General features: G+C 41.2%; 1 protein-coding gene across 3 annotated transcripts in view; it reads left to right on the forward strand.

The window, feature by feature from the left end:
• The window catches only part of pik3cg (phosphatidylinositol-4,5-bisphosphate 3-kinase, catalytic subunit gamma), a 67,682-nt gene that overhangs the window by 40,811 nt on the left and 9,650 nt on the right, over positions 1-17,221 (forward strand). For all 3 annotated transcript variants that reach the window (XM_062066333.1, XM_062066330.1, XM_062066331.1), the window contains 5 exons: positions 4,526-4,607; positions 4,680-4,783; positions 6,201-6,347; positions 12,133-12,223; positions 12,304-12,434. In XM_062066333.1, the coding sequence (XP_061922317.1) occupies positions 4,526-4,607; positions 4,680-4,783; positions 6,201-6,347; positions 12,133-12,223; positions 12,304-12,434 (555 nt within the window). The remainder of the gene's footprint in view (positions 1-4,525; positions 4,608-4,679; positions 4,784-6,200; positions 6,348-12,132; positions 12,224-12,303; positions 12,435-17,221) is intronic.

Consider the following 17,221-nt stretch of genomic DNA (forward strand, 5'->3'; position numbering starts at 1 on the left):
TATTATGTTAGATCCACTATGGACTGGACTCTCACACTATTATGTTAGATCCACTATGGACTGGACACTCACTATTATGTTAGATCCACTATGGACTGGACTCTCACACTATTATGTTAGATCCACTATGGACTGGACTCTCACACTATTATGTTAGATCCACTATGGACTGGACACTCACACTATTATGTTAGATCCACTATGGACTGGACTCTCACACTATTATGTTAGATCCACTATGGACTGGACTCTCACTATTATGTTAGATCCACTATGGACTGGACTCACACTATTATGTTAGATCCACTATGGACTGGACTCTCACTATTATGTTAGATCCACTATGGACTGGACTCTCACACTATTATGTTAGATCCACTATGGACTGGACTCTCACACTATTATGTTAGATCCACTATGGACTGGACTCTCACTATTATGTTAGATCCACTATGGACTGGACTCTCACACTATTATGTTAGATCCACTATGGACTGGACTCTCACTATTATGTTAGATCCACTATGGACTGGACTCTCCCTATTATGTTAGATCCACTATGGACTGGACTCCCACACTATTATGTTAGATCCTCTATGGACTGGACTCTCACACTATTATGTTAGATCCACTATGGACTGGACTCTCACAATATTATGTTAGATCCACTATGGACTGGACTCTCACTATTATGTTAGATCCACTATGGACTGGACTTTCACTATTATGTTAGATCCACTATGGACTGGATTCTCACTATTATGTTAGATCCACTATGGACTGTACTTTCACTATTATTTTAGATCCACTATGGACTGGATTCTCACTATTATGTTAGATCCACTATGGACTGGACTCTCACACTATTATGTTAGATCCACTATGGACTGGACTCTCACACTATTATGTTAGATCCACTATGGACTTAACTCTCACACTATTATGTTAGATCCACTATGGACTGGACTCCCACACTATTATGTTAGATCCACTATGGACTGGACTCCCACACTATTATGTTAGATCCACTATGGACTGGACTCCCACACTATTATGTTAGATCCACTATGGACTGGACTCTCACACTATTATGTTAGATCCACTATGGACTGGACTCTCACACTATTATGTTAGATCCACTATGGACTGGACTCCCACACTATTATGTTAGATCCACTATGGACTGGACTCCCACACTATTATGTTAGATCCACTATGGACTGGATTCTCACTATTATGTTAGATCCACTATGGACTGGACTCTCACACTATTATGTTAGATCCACTATGGACTGGACTCTCACACTATTATGTTAGATCCACTATGGACTTAACTCTCACACTATTATGTTAGATCCACTATGGACTGGACTCCCACACTATTATGTTAGATCCACTATGGACTGGACTCTCACTATTATGTTAGATCCACTATGGACTGGACTCTCACACTATTATGTTAGATCCACTATGGACTGGACTCTCACTATTATGTTAGATCCACTATGGACTGGACTCTCACACTATTATGTTAGATCCACTATGGACTGGACTCTCACTATTATGTTAGATCCACTATGGACTGGACTCTCACACTATTATGTTAGATCCACTATGGACTGGACTCTCACTATTATGTTAGATCCACTATGGACTGGACTCTCACACTATTATGTTAGATCCACTATGGACTGGACTCTCACACTATTATGTTAGATCCACTATGGACTGGACTCTCACACTATTATGTTAGATCCACTATGGACTGGACTCTCACACTATTATGTTAGATCCACTATGGACTGAACTCTCACACTATTATGTTAGATCCACTATGGACTGGACTTTCACTATTATGTTAGATCCACTATGGACTGGACTCTCACTATTATGTTAGATCCACTATGGACTGGACTCTCACACTATTATGTTAGATCTACTATGGACTGGACTCTCACACTATTATGTTAGATCCACTATGGACTGGACTTTCACTATTATGTTAGATCAGGGATGTCAAACATGCGGCCCGTGGGCCGGATCAGGCCCTCGAACAGGTTCAATCCGGCCCGCGAGATGAGTCAGTGTAAAATTGAGCTGCATTTTAAAATTAAATAAACTGTTTTTCTAAATGTGTCCACTGGATGTCGCAATAGCAATTCTGTTAGGCAAGCAAATTGTTTATATTGGGGCGAGCAAGTATACCAAGCAAGAGGTACACAGTAGCGGGGCTGGGACTCCTCCCCCCTGACCCAACGTAAAACACACAGGAGTAAAATAAACAATTGGTAACCCCACTTAAAATGCTGCATGAGACACATTGATATGGTTCTGTGAAAATTAGTTTCTTCTGTGTAAATTCAAAGAAAGTGAACAGTGGAAAGACAAATGAGGTAGTTGATACATAGAGGAGTTTTTATTTATGCTTTCTTATGTTTTTTGTTCAATCCTACATGGGCTGTGACTTAAAGTTGAATTGCTTTGTAGATACACTGAGATTAAGTCTAAATTCAATGTGTTCTTCATGGAGTTTTTGAAACTGTACCATTTTTTTCCGCAGATTTTTCAACTAACTTGAATTGTTTTGTCAAGAGGATCATATGTGATATGTCCTTTTTTCAGAATGTGCTTGTTCTATTTTAGGCCAAAGTAAAACCAAGAAAACAATCTGAAGTTGCCGTAGTTGTATTTTAAAGTTATTATGCCATGATTTTACCAGTCCGGCCCACGTAGAAATAGATGGTTCTCCATGCGGCCCCTGAGCTAAAATGAGTTTGACACCCCTGTGTTAGATCCACTATGGACTGGACTCTCACTATTATGTTAGATCCACTATGGACTGGACTCTCACACTATTATGTTAGATCCACTATGGACTGGACTTTCACTATTATGTTAGATCCACTATGGACTGGATTCTCACTATTATGTTAGATCCACTATGGACTGGACTTTCACTATTATGTTAGATCCACTATGGACTGGATTCTCACTATTATGTTAGATCCACTATGGACTGGACTCTCACACTATTATGTTAGATCCACTATGGACTGGACTCTCACTATTATGTTAGATCCACTATGGACTGAACTCTCACACTATTATGTTAGATCCACTATGGACTGGACTCCCACACTATTATGTTAGATCCACTATGGACTGTACTCTCACACCATTATGTTAGATCCACTATGGACTGGACTCTCACACTAGGTTGGATCCACTATGGACTGGACTCTCACACTATTATGTTAGATCCACTATGGACTGGACTCTCACTATTATGTTAGATCCACTATGGACTGGACTCTCACACTATTATGTTAGATCCACTATGGACTGGACTCCCACTATTATGTTAGATCCACTATGGACTGGACTCTCACACTATTATGTTAGATCCACTATGGACTGGACTCTCACACTATTATGTTAGATCCACTATGGACTGGACTCTCACTATTATGTTAGATCCACTATGGACTGGACTCTCACACTATTATGTTAGATCCACTATGGACTGGACTCCCACTATTATGTTAGATCCACTATGGACTGGACTCTCACACTATTATGTTAGATCCACTATGGACTGGACTCACACTATTATGTTAGATCCACTATGGACTGGACTCTCACACTATTATGTTAGATCCACTATGGACTGGACTTTCACTATTATGTTAGATCCACTATGGACTGGATTCTCACTATTATGTTAGATCCACTATGGACTGGACTCTCACACTATTATGTTAGATCCACTATGGACTGGACTCCCACTATTATGTTAGATCCACTATGGACTGGACTCTCACACTATTATGTTAGATCCACTATGGACTGGACTCTCACACTATTATGTTAGATCCACTATGGACTGGACTCTCACTATTATGTTAGATCCACTATGGACTGGACTCTCACACTATTATGTTAGATCCACTATGGACTGGACTCCCACTATTATGTTAGATCCACTATGGACTGGACTCTCACACTATTATGTTAGATCCACTATGGACTGGACTCTCACACTATTATGTTAGATCCACTATGGACTGGACTTTCACTATTATGTTAGATCCACTATGGACTGGATTCTCACTATTATGTTAGATCCACTATGGACTGGACTCTCACACTATTATGTTAGATCCACTATGGACTGGACTTTCACTATTATGTTAGATCCACTATGGACTGGATTCTCACTATTATGTTAGATCCACTATGGACTGGACTCTCACAATATTATGTCAGACCCACTCGACATCCATTGCATCCGGTCACCCCTAGGGGGTGGGGGGGTCACCCACATATGCGATCCTCTCCAAGGTTTCTCATAGTCATTCACATCGACGTCCCACTGGGGTTGTGAGTTTTTCCTTGCCCTTATGTGGGCTTTGTACCGCGGATGTGGTTGTGGCTTGTGCAGCCCTTTGAGACACTTGTGATTGACATTGGTTGATTGACAAGTAAAAAAGAGATACTTTTTTCTTGATTTCTGAATGCTATCCAGGTGAAGGTGACCGAGGCTCTGCAGAAAGTGACCAGAGAGATCAAGGTCATGTCTCCGGACAAGTACGACGTCACAGCACAAGGTGCCGACACGTTCACCTTACCTCCCCCGTCATGATGTCGTGCAGCTAAACATGACCGGTGTCTGCTCCCAGTGGTCTTCCAGATGCGACAGAAGCTGGAGGTCCTGCAGTCGTCCGGTCTTCCGGAGGGTTTCAGAGTGCCGTATGATCCTGGACTCAGAGCTGGGGGCCTGCTGGTAATGTGGACTCCACTTTTTACTTTTCCCACGTGCAGGATGGGAAAGGATACAGGGGCCGTTTTTTTAAATCAACCATCTCATACAGAAATACTAAGAAGTTATACGTTTGTTTATGTTTACGGATGTATATATATGTATATTTGTACTAGGGTTGTACGGTATGCCAGTACTAGTTTAGTATCGCAGTACTAATGAATCAAAAACGATACTATACTCTGTTTCAAAAGTACCGCTTCCCCATATTCTTTTTTTTAACGGGCATGACGGCGCGTGGTCACGTGGTGACATTGCTGGTTTTACCAGCAGAGGAGCATGTTGGGCAGCGCACGCACACAGAGTACTTACAAGCAGACACAGTGTGTAGACAGAAAAGGGAGAATGGATAAAGATAAAGGTGAAGTTATAACACTGAAACACCCTCAGGAAGAGCTGCTTTAACACATGGCTAACATCCATCCACAGTGTTTTAGCTACTTCTAAATCACTAATCCTGGCCTCCATGGTGACAAATAAAGTAAGTGTCTTACAAGTAACATTATCACTGGAGGACGAGGAATAGCTAAACATGCTTCACTACACACCGTAGGAGGATACAATAGCTCGCCGGCGTCACAATGTAAACAAATGTCATGGGTGGATCTACACCTGACATCCACTGTAATGATACCAAGTACAAGAGCGTCTCTAGTCGATACTACTATGATTACATTGATATTTTTTATCGTCACAAAATCGTTTGCCTTTAAAAAAAAAATCATATAATGTTTATAAAGTCAGTAAATACGTCCCTGGACACATGAGGACTTTGAACACGACCAATATATGATCCTGTAACTACTTGGTATCGGATCCATAGCTAAATGTGTGGTATCATCCAAAACTAATGTCAAGTATCAAAGAAGAGAAGAATAAGTGATTATTACATTTTAACAGAAGTGTAGATAGAACATGTTAAAACAGAAAATAAGCAGATATTAACAGTAAATGAACAAGTGGATTAATAATCCATTTTTACAGTTTGTCCTTTATAATGTGTACAAAATAATAGGTGTATAAATGACACAATATGTTACTGCATAGACTAATTAGGAGTCTTTGTTTGTTTACTTACTACTAAAAGACAAGTTATCTATTATGTTCACTATATTATTTAAGGACTAAATGACAATAATAAACATATGTTTCATGTACACTAACATTTTTTGTTAAAAATGATGACATTTTTTGTGGTCCCCTTTATTTAGAAAAGTATCATATTGGTAGCGGTACCAACATATTGGTACCAGGTGACAACGCGTATGTTTTGGAATGGATTATTTGCTCATTAGCAAGTTACGATCGTCGTTAGATGAGAAGCGCATAAAAAGGAGCAGGAAGAAGCAGATCGCACAGACAACGACTATGTTGTGCACAGATTGAGCAGTGCAAGGTGATGGCGTCCAAGAAGAAGCCGCTGTGGCTGCAGTTCAAAAGGGCCGACCCCACCACTCTGTCCAAGGACCCCATCGGCATCATCTTCAAACATGGTGATGACCTCAGACAGGACATGCTCATCCTGCAGGTCAGTGGTCCCCCACACCAAACTCCTTTTCTTTGAGGGCCGCATTGTAGGGATGGCTGCCTTTTAGAGGGCCACTTGTAACAGTCAATAATTAGGAATGTAAAGGTACACTGCAAAAAGTCAGTGTTCAAAAACAAGAAAAAAAAATACAAAAATGAGGGGTATTTTATTTGAACTTAGCAAAATTATCTTCCAATAGAACAAGAAAATGTGCCTTGTCAAGACTTTCCAAAACAAGTCAAATTAGCTAACCTCAATGAACCCCAAAAATACCTTCAAATAAGTATATTCTCACTAATAACAAGTGCACTTTTCTTGGTAGAAAAAAAAAGTTAAAGTTAAACTACCAATGATTGTCACACACACACAAGGTGTGGTGAAATGTGTCCTCTGCATTTGACCCATCCCCTTGTTCACCCCCTGAGAGGTGAGGGGAGCAGTGGGCAGCAGCGGTGGCCGCGCCCGGGAATCATTTTTGGGGATTTAACCCCCAATTCCAACCCTTGATGCTGAGTGCCAAGCAGGGAAGTAATGGGTCCCGTTTTTATAGTCTTTGGTATGACTCGGCCGGGGTTTGAACTCACGACCTACCCATCTCAGGGCGGACACTCTAATAATAGTAATAATAATAATAATAGATTTTATTTGTAAAAAGCACTTTACATTGAGTAAACAACCTCAAAGTGCTACAGTGTATTAAAAAAATAAAATAAAAAGATAATAAAAAATACATAAAAATAAAAACTAGAACAGCCTAATAGCTAGAACTAGTATGCATATATAAAAAAAAGGCTTTTTTTAAAAAGAAGGGTTTTTAAGCCTTTTTTTAAAAGTATCCGCAGTCTGTTGTGCCCTCAGGTGGTCAGGGAGAGCGTTCCACAGACTGGGAGCGGCGGAGCAGAAAGCCATGTCTCTAAACACTTGGCCACTGAAAAAGAGACCTTTTTGCTCAATATGTTGAAAAATATTCTTAAATGAAGTAAATGCTCGTGCCATTATGTTGACATAATGATATGCGCTCGGCATCATGATTTTTTTTTTCATACTTAAAGTAAGAAATGATGACTTTAAAAAAGTAGTTTTATACTTGTGAGTGTTGATGACACAGCTTTGCAACAGTTGATATTCTAGTTTCAAGCATGTTTTACTCAATATAGGTCATCAAATCTCAGCAACAAGCTGTAATATCTTACTGAGATCATTTAGGACCAAAACACTTCAAACAAGTAAAACACTCTAACATAAAATCTGCTTAGTGAGAAGAATTATCTTATCAGACAGAAAATAAGCAAATATCACCCTTATTTGACATATTTTATCTTACTTAGATTTCACTTTTTGCAGTGTACACCATGTGTTTCCGACCATACAGCGCACCGGATTATAAGGCGCACTGCCGATGAGCAGGTCTATTCAGCTCTATTTTCATACAAAAGGATTACAATGCGCCTTAAAGGGTGATATTATTATTTTTGTTCTACATTAAAAGACTTCCTTGTGGTCTACATAACATGTAATGGTGGTTATCTGGTCAAAATGTTGCATAGATGATGTTTTACACATCATCTTCAAGTCACTTTCTGACAGTCTCTTCCGTGGGCGGGTCTTATTTACGTGCCTCCACTTCGACAGCGTCATCTTTGTTGTACCGGTAGTTTTTTAGCGCTTCCATAGCGAGTCTACTGACAGATATGAGTGAATGTACGCTACTTTATATTAGCAATGGCAACACCGGAGGATAAATGCCCCACAACAAGAGGATAGAGGAAAAAGAAGGAGCGGAGCTTACGCAAATTTTTGGGACTTATGCAGATCTTAAATACACATCAGCAGGTACCAGAGGGTAAGAAAAGTTGCTTTTGCACAATATTGCGAAATAAAACCATAATTGGTTGAAGCGCAGTACGTCCGACTATGGTAGCCGTAACGCTCCGACAATCCATCAAGCGGTGGGGCTTCGTAGCTTACCAAAGTCGTACTAAAACATGTTGACAGATTTTGGAGCGCTGTGTGTAATGTTCTATATTCTCAAAGAAACCTCAACGTGTTGGGCTTTACCATGAATTGATTAACGTGGACCCCGACTTAAACAATAATAATAATAATAGATTTTATTTGTAAAAAAAAAAGCACTATATATTGAGTAAACAATCTCAAAGTGCTACAGTGTATTAAGAAATAAAATAAAATAAAAAGATAATAAATAAATAAATACAAATAAAAACTAGAACAGCCAAATAGCTATAACTAATATGCATATATCTAAAAAAAGGCCTTTTTAAAAAGAAGGGCTTTTAAGCCTTTTTTAAAAGCATCCACAGTCTGTGGTGCCCTCAGGTGGTCAGGGAGAGCGTTCCACAGACTGGGAGCGGCGGAGCAGAAAGCCCGGTCTCCCATTGTTCGTAGCTTTGTCCTCGGAGGTTGGAGGAGGTTTAACAAAAAAAACAAGTTCAAAAACTTATTGGGGTGTTACCATTTAGTGGTCAATTGTACGGAATGTGTACTGTACTGTGCAATCTACTAATAAAAGTTTCAATGAATCAATCAATCAATCAATCAAAGCCTGCTAACTTGCACTTGCTAGCGTCATTTATTGAACAGGCGTCAGCCTGCAGTCCCCACGTATCTCTTATGTGTGACTGCCATCTACTGGTCACACCTATCATTACACCATGTACCAAATGAAATAGCTTTGTGGTGGGTAAACACAGCCAGAATTAATACGTACATTAGGCGCATCGGGTTATAAGGCGCACTGTACATTTTTGAGAAAATGAAAGGATTTTATGTGCGCCTTATGGTGCGAAATACACTGTAATCTCCTCATGATATTGTTACAATGTTGCAAATGCATTTATTCTATTTTTTTTTTTACAAATTAATAGACACTTTGCTTTGAAGCCATAAGTCAAGCAGATATTTAGGGATTTTCTACACCCAAAAATGCTTGTACCGTATTTTTCGGAGTATAAATCGCTCCGGAGTATAAGTCGCACCGGCCGAAAATGCATAATAAAGAAGGAAAAAACATATATAAGTCGCACTGGAGTATAAGTCGCATTTTTTGGGGAAATGTATTTGATAAAAGCCAACAGCAAGAATAGACATTTGAAAGGCAATTTAAAATGTCTAAAGAATAGTGAACAACAGGCTGAATAAGTGTACGTTATATGAGGCATAAATAGCCAACTGAGAAGGTGCCTGGTATGTTAATGTAACATATTATGGTAAGAGTCATTCAAATAACTATAACATATAGAACATGCTATACGTTTACCAAACAATCTGTCACTCCTAATCGCTAAATCCCATGAAATCTTATACGTCTAGTCCAGTGGTTCTTAACCTTGTTGGAGGTACCGAACCCCAGCAGTTTCATATGCGCATGCACCGAACCCTTCTTTAGGGAAAAATAAAATGTTTTTTTTTTTTTTTCAAATTCAGGAAAAAGTTATGTTTTTTTACTGGTGCACAAAATGAAGCGTGCATGAACATCACCTTGTTCAAAGAACAAAACCAACACAGTGCATGAACGCACAACAAATTACACACCTTACACACTTACCATGAATTGATTAACGTGGACCCCGACTTAAACAAGTTGAAAAACTTATTGGGGTGTTACCATTTAGTGGTCAATTGATTCAAGATTCAAGATTCTTTATTTTTGTCCATTCTTTAACATGTACAAGACACATAAGAACTGAAATGTCATTTTGGGCACAGTGCCACTAAGAGCAGACATACGTTACAGGGGGACAAGACGGGACCGCCAACGGATCAGCCACTTACGGCGCTCCTTAAAAAAGGTGGGAAAAAGGTGATATTGGGAAAGGGGGGAAGAGTAAATAATATCAGTCTAAGGCTGGACCCTCGGGAGGGGGTCCAGACTGAGTCCAAGGGAAAAAAACTCATTTAACATAGCCCACATAAACATGTTACATATAATCACAACAACTCGCAACAGAGGGGGAGGGGATTTGGGGCCCTGGAGGCCAGCCTGCTGCTATAAAACGCTACTAGCCGTCCAAAACCCCGAAGAGGAATTAAGCGGTGGTGGTGTACGGAATATGTACTGTGTAAACTGTACTGTTTAATATAATGTATTCTCTTCCTTTGCAATCTACTAGTAAAAGTTTCAATCGATCAATCAAAAAACCTGCAAATCAGATGGAAAATTAGAGGGAACATTGTTTGGGGGTATCCATAATACGCCGATAGGGAGAAGTTTTTATTTACACGATAAGTCGGATGTGTCTTTACCTCCGCCGAACCCCTGAGGCCGACTCACCGAACCCCTAGGGTTCCATCGAACCCAGGTTAAAGGCCTACTGAAAGCCACTACTAGCGACCACGCAGTCTGATAGTTTATATATCAATGATGAAATCTTAACATTGCAACACATGCCAATACGGCCGGGTTAACGTATAAAGTGACATTTTAAATTTCCTGGGAAACTTCCAGTTGAAAACGTCTATGTATGATGACGTATGCGTGTGACGTCAATGGTTGAAGCGGAAGTATTGGGACACATTGTATCCCAATACAAACAGCTCTGTTTTCATCGCAAAATTCCACAGTATTCTGGACATCTGTGTTGGTGAATCTTTTGCAATTTGTTTAATGAACAATGAAGACTGCAAAGAAGAAAGCTGTAGGTGGGATCGGTGTATTAGCGGCTGGCTGCAGCAACACAACCAGGAGGACTTTGACTTGGATAGCAGACGCGCTATCCGACACCAGCCGCCGACCGCATCGATGATCGGGTGAAGTCCTTCGTCGCGCCGTCGATCGCTGGAACGCAGGTGATCACGGGTGTTGATGAGCAGATGAGGGCTGCCGTAGGTGGATAGCTAATGTTTTTAGCATAGCTCTGACGAGGTCCCGTAGCTAAGTTAGCTTCAATGGCGTCGTTAGCAACAGCATTGCTAGGCTTCGACAGGCGGCACGGCATTAACCGTCCAGTGTTTGGTTCTGTGTCTCCTGATAGTAGTATTGTTGATCTGCTGTCTATCCTTCCAGTCTGGGGCTTATTTCTTTTGTTTCTATCTGCATTTAAGCACGATGCTATCACGTTAGCTCCGTAGCTAAAGTGCTTCGCCGATGTATTGTCGTGGAGATAAAAGTCACTGTGAATGTCCCATTGGAATTCAATGAGCCCTTGTACCTAAGTTACGGTCAGAGCGAAAAAAGATACGTCCTGCACTGCACTGTAGTCCTTCACTCTAACGTTCCTCATCCACGAATCTTTCATCCTGGCTCAAATTAATGGGGTAATCGTCGCTTTCTCGGTCCGAATCGCTCTCACTGCTGGTGTAAACAATGGGGAAATGTGAGGAGCCTTTCAACCTGTGACGTCACGCTACTTCCGGTACAGGCAAGGCTTTTTTTATCAGCGACCAAAAGTTGCGAACTTTATCGTCGATGTTCTCTACTAAATCCTTTCAGCAAAAATATGACAATATCGCGAAATGATCAAGTATGACACATAGAATGGATCTGCTATCCCCGTTTAAAAAAAAAAATCATTTCAGTAGGCCTTTAAGAACCACTGGTCTAGTCTCTTACGTGAATGAGCTAAAAATTATTATTTGATATTTTACGCTAATGTGTTAATAATTTCACACATAAGTCGCTCCTGAGTATAAGTCGCACCCCCGGCCAAACTATGAAAAAAAACTGCGACTTATAGTCCGAAAAATACGGTAATATTTGTAAATAACAGGTACATTTAGCAAGAGAAGATGAAGTGCTTTGGTAATGCAGTTTGTGGTTTCCTGTCAGATTCTACTGATCATGCAGTCTATCTGGGAGACCGAATCTCTGGATTTGTGTTTGCTGCCGTACGGCTGCATCTCCACCGGGAACAGAATAGGTAAAATCACCCTGCAAGACCAGTCCAGTATTTCCCTTTGTTCCACCTGTTTAGCGTGCCCCTGGGTCCTGATATGGCAGGTATGATAGAGATCGTCAAGGACGCCACCACCATCGCTAACATCCAGCAGAGTGTAGTGGGGAGCACCGGGGCCTTCAAGGACGAGATCCTCCATCAGTGGCTGCGGGACAAGTGTGTCAGCGAAGTGAAGGTGAGGACTTCTTTATTATCCTGATATGAAGTTTTGCTCTCATCGGCGGTGGAAGGAAGTAGGGGAACGCCACACAGGCAGGAAGTGGTGGAAGGAAGTAGGGGAACGCCACACAGGCAGGAAGTGGTGGAAGGAAGTAGGGGAACGCCACGCAGGCAGGAAGTGGTGGAAGGAAGAAGGGGAACGCCACACAGGCAGGAAGTGGTGGAAGGAAGTAGGGGAACGCCACACAGGCAGGAAGTGGTGGAAGGAAGTAGGGGAACACCACACAGGCAGGAAGTGGTGGAAGGAAGTAGGGGAACGCCACACAGGCAGGAAGTGGTGGAAGGAAGTAGGGGAACACCACACAGGCAGGAAGTGGTGGAAGGAAGTAGGAGAACTCCACACAGGCAGGAAGTGGTGGAAGGAAGTAGGGGAACGCCACACAGGCAGGAAGTGGTGGAAGGAAGTAGGGGAACGCCACACAGGCAGGAAGTGGTGGAAGGAAGTAGGGGAACGCCACACAGGCAGGAAGTGGTGGAAGGAAGTAGGGGAACACCACACAGGCAGGAAGTGGTGGAAGGAAGTAGGGAAACGCCACACAGGCAGGAAGTGGTGGAAGGAAGTAGGGGAACGCCACACAGGCAGGAAGTGGTGGAAGGAAGAAGGGGAACACCACACAGGCAGGAAGTGGTGGAAGGAAGTAGGGGAACGCCACGCAGGCAGGAAGTGGTGGAAGGAAGTAGGGGAACGCCACACAGGCAGGAAGTGGTGGAAGGAAGTAGGGGAACGCCACACAGGCAGGAAGTGGTGGAAGGAAGTAGGGAATGCCACACAGGCAGGAAGTGGTGGAAGGAAGTAGGGGAACGCCACACAGGCAGGAAGTGGTGGAAGGAAGTAGTGGAAGGCCACACAGGCAGGAAGTGGTGGAAGGAAGTAGTGGAACGCCACGCAGGCAGGAAGTGGTGGAAGGAAGTAGGGGAACGCCACGCAGGCAGGAAGTGGTGGAAGGAAGTAGGGGAACGCCACGCAGGCAGGAAGTGGTGGAAGGAAGTAGGGGAACGCCACGCAGGCAGGAGGTGGTGGAAGGAAGTAGGGGAACGCCACGCAGGCAGGAAGTGGTGGAAGGAAGTAGGGGAACGCCACGCAGGCAGGAAGTGGTGGAAGGAAGTAGGGGAACGCCACGCAGGCAGGAAGTGGTGGAAGGAAGTAGGGGAACGCCACACAGGCAGGAAGTGGTGGAAGGAAGTAGGGGAACGCCACGCAGGCAGGAAGTGGTGGAAGGAAGTAGGGGAACTCCACACAGGCAGGAAGTGGTGGAAGGAAGTAGGGGAACGCCACACAGGCAGGAAGTGGTGGAAGGAAGTAGGGGAACGCCACACAGGCAGGAAGTGGTGGAAGGAAGTAGGGGAACGCCACACAGGCAGGAAGTGGTGGAAGGAAGTAGGGGAACGCCACACAGGCAGGAAGTGGTGGAAGGAAGTAGGGGAACGCCACACAGGCAGGAAGTGGTGGAAGGAAGTAGGGGAACGCCACACAGGCAGGAAGTGGTGGAAGGAAGAAGGGGAACACCACACAGGCAGGAAATGGTGGAAGGAAGTAGGGGAACGCCACACTGGCAGGAAGTAGGGGAACGCCACACAGGCAGGAAGTGGTGGAAGGAAGTAGGGGAACGCCACACAGGCGGGAAGTGGTGGAAGGAAGTAGGGGAACGCCACACAGGCAGGAAGTGGTGGAAGGAAGTAGGGGAACGCCACACAGGCAGGAAGTGGTGGAAGGAAGTAGGGGAACGCCACGCAGGCAGGAAGTGGTGGAAGGAAGTAGGGGAACGCCACACAGGCAGGAAGTGGTGGAAGGAAGTAGGGGAACGCCACGCAGGCAGGAAGTGGTGGAAGGAAGTAGGGGAACTCCACACAGGCAGGAAGTGGTGGAAGGAAATAGGGGAACGCCACACAGGCAGGAAGTGGTGGAAGGAAGTAGGGGAACGCCACACAGGCAGGAAGTGGTGGAAGGAAGTAGGGGAACGCCACACAGGCAGGAAGTGGTGGAAGGAAGTAGGGGAACGCCACACAGGCAGGAAGTGGTGGAAGGAAGTAGGGGAACGCCACACAGGCAGGAAGTGGTGGAAGGAAGTAGGGGAACGCCACACAGGCAGGAAGTGGTGGAAGGAAGAAGGGGAACACCACACAGGCAGGAAATGGTGGAAGGAAGTAGGGGAACGCCACACTGGCAGGAAGTAGGGGAACGCCACACAGGCAGGAAGTGGTGGAAGGAAGTAGGGGAACGCCACACAGGCGGGAAGTGGTGGAAGGAAGTAGGGGAACGCCACACAGGCAGGAAGTGGTGGAAGGAAGTAGGGGAACGCCACACAGGCAGGAAGTGAGCCTGAGTGGTTTTCTTGTCGCACCACGTGTCTTTTTGTAGGGCCCGAGAAGCAAAAGCTGCGAGAGCCCTCTTGTAATTTCTCCCTGCTTTCTATTTCTCCCACTTCAAAACTCACCAATCCACTTTGTGGCGACCAAACAGCACATTTGACAAAATCTGCCAGCAGATTCACGTGTCGTCACTCACATGGCTGGAGATGTGGATCATGACAGGACGCACCTAAAAGTCTCAAGAATCCATATTTGCAAACTAGGGTTGTACTGTATACCGGTACTAGTAAAGTACCGCGATACTAATGAATCATATTCGGTACTATACCGCCTCTAAAAAAATACCGGTACCCCCCCGCCCCCTTTTTTTTTTTTACGGGAGCGTCGTCATGTCATGACATTGCTGGTTTTAGGAGCAGAGGAGCATGTTGGGCAGCGCACACACACAGAGTACTTACAAGCAGACACAGTGTGTAGACAAAAAAGGGAGAATGTATGCATTTTGGTGTAAAAAGTCAAGATAAAGGTGAAGTTATAACACTGAAACACCCTCAGGAAGAGGTGCTTTAAGACATGGCTAGCTAGCTAGTACATATATATATATATATATATATATATATATATATATATATATATATATATATATATATATATATATATATATATATATATATATATATATATATGTGAATATATATATATATATATATATATATATATATATATATATATATATATATATACAGTATATATATATATATATATATATATATATGTGAATATATATATATATGTGTGTGAATATATATATATGTGTGTAAATATATATATATGTGTGTATATATATATGTATATATATATATATGTATATACACTACCGTTCAAAAGTTTGGGGTCACATTAAAATGTCCTTATTTTTCAATGAAGATAACTTTAAACTAGTCTTAACTTTAAAGAAGTACACTCTATACATTGCTAATGTGGTAAATGACTATTCTAGCTGCAAATGTCTGGTTTTTGGTGCAATATCTACATAGGTGTATAGAGGCCCATTTCCAGCAACTATCACTCCAGTGTTCTAATGGTACAATGTGTTTGCTCATTGGCTCAGAAGGCTAATTGATGATTAGAAAACCCTTGTGCAATCATGTTCACACATCTGAAAACAGTTTAGCTCGTTACAGAAGCTACAAAACTGACCTTCCTTTGAGCAGATTGAGTTTCTGGAGCATCACATTTGTGGGGTCAATTAAACGCTCAAAATGGCCAGAAAAAGAGAACTTTCATCTGAAACTCGACAGTCTATTCTTGTTCTTAGAAATAAAGGCTATTCCACAAAATTGTTTGGGTGACCCCAAACTTTTAAACGGTAGTGTATGTATATGTATATATATGTATATATATATATATATATATGTATGTATGTACATATATATGTATGTATGTACATATATATGTATGTATGTACATATATATGTATGTATGTACATATATATGTATTTATGTATACATGTATGTATGTATGTATATATATGTACGTATATATGTATGTATGTATATGAATGTATGTATGTATATATGTACATACATATGTATATATACTGTATGTGTATGTATATATGTGTGTATATATATATATGTGTATGTATATATATACAGTATGTGTGTATATATATGTGAATATATATGTATGTGTGTAAATGTATATATATGTGTGTATATATGTGTATATATATGTATATGTATATACATTTGTGTGTGTGTGTATATATATATATGTATATATGTATGTGCGTATATATGTACATATATATGTATGTATGTACATATATATGTACGTATGTATGTATATATATGTATGTATGTATACATGTGTGTATGTATGTATATATATGTACGTATATATGTATGTATGTATATATATGTACGTATACATGTATATATGTACATATATATGTATGTATGTATATGTGTATATATATATATATATATGTATGTATGTATATGTGTATATATGTATGTATGTGTATATATACAGTATATATATGTATGTATGTATGTATGTATGTACAAATATATACATATATGTGTATATATATATGTGTATGTATGTATGGATACATGTGTGTATGTATGTATATATATATGTACGTATATATGTATGTATGTATATATATGTACGTATACATGTATGTATGGATACATGTGTGTATGTATGTATATATATATGTATGTATGTATATATATGTACGTATACATGTATATATATTTACATATATATGTATGTATGTATATGTGTATAAATGTATATATGTATGTATGTATATGTGTATATATGTATGTATGTGTATATATACAGTATATATATGTATATATGTATGTATGTAATACAGTATATATATGTATATATGTATGTACAAATATATACATATA

Source organism: Entelurus aequoreus, linkage group LG12, assembly GCF_033978785.1.
Source record: "Entelurus aequoreus isolate RoL-2023_Sb linkage group LG12, RoL_Eaeq_v1.1, whole genome shotgun sequence".
Lineage (NCBI taxonomy): Eukaryota > Metazoa > Chordata > Actinopteri > Syngnathiformes > Syngnathidae > Entelurus > Entelurus aequoreus.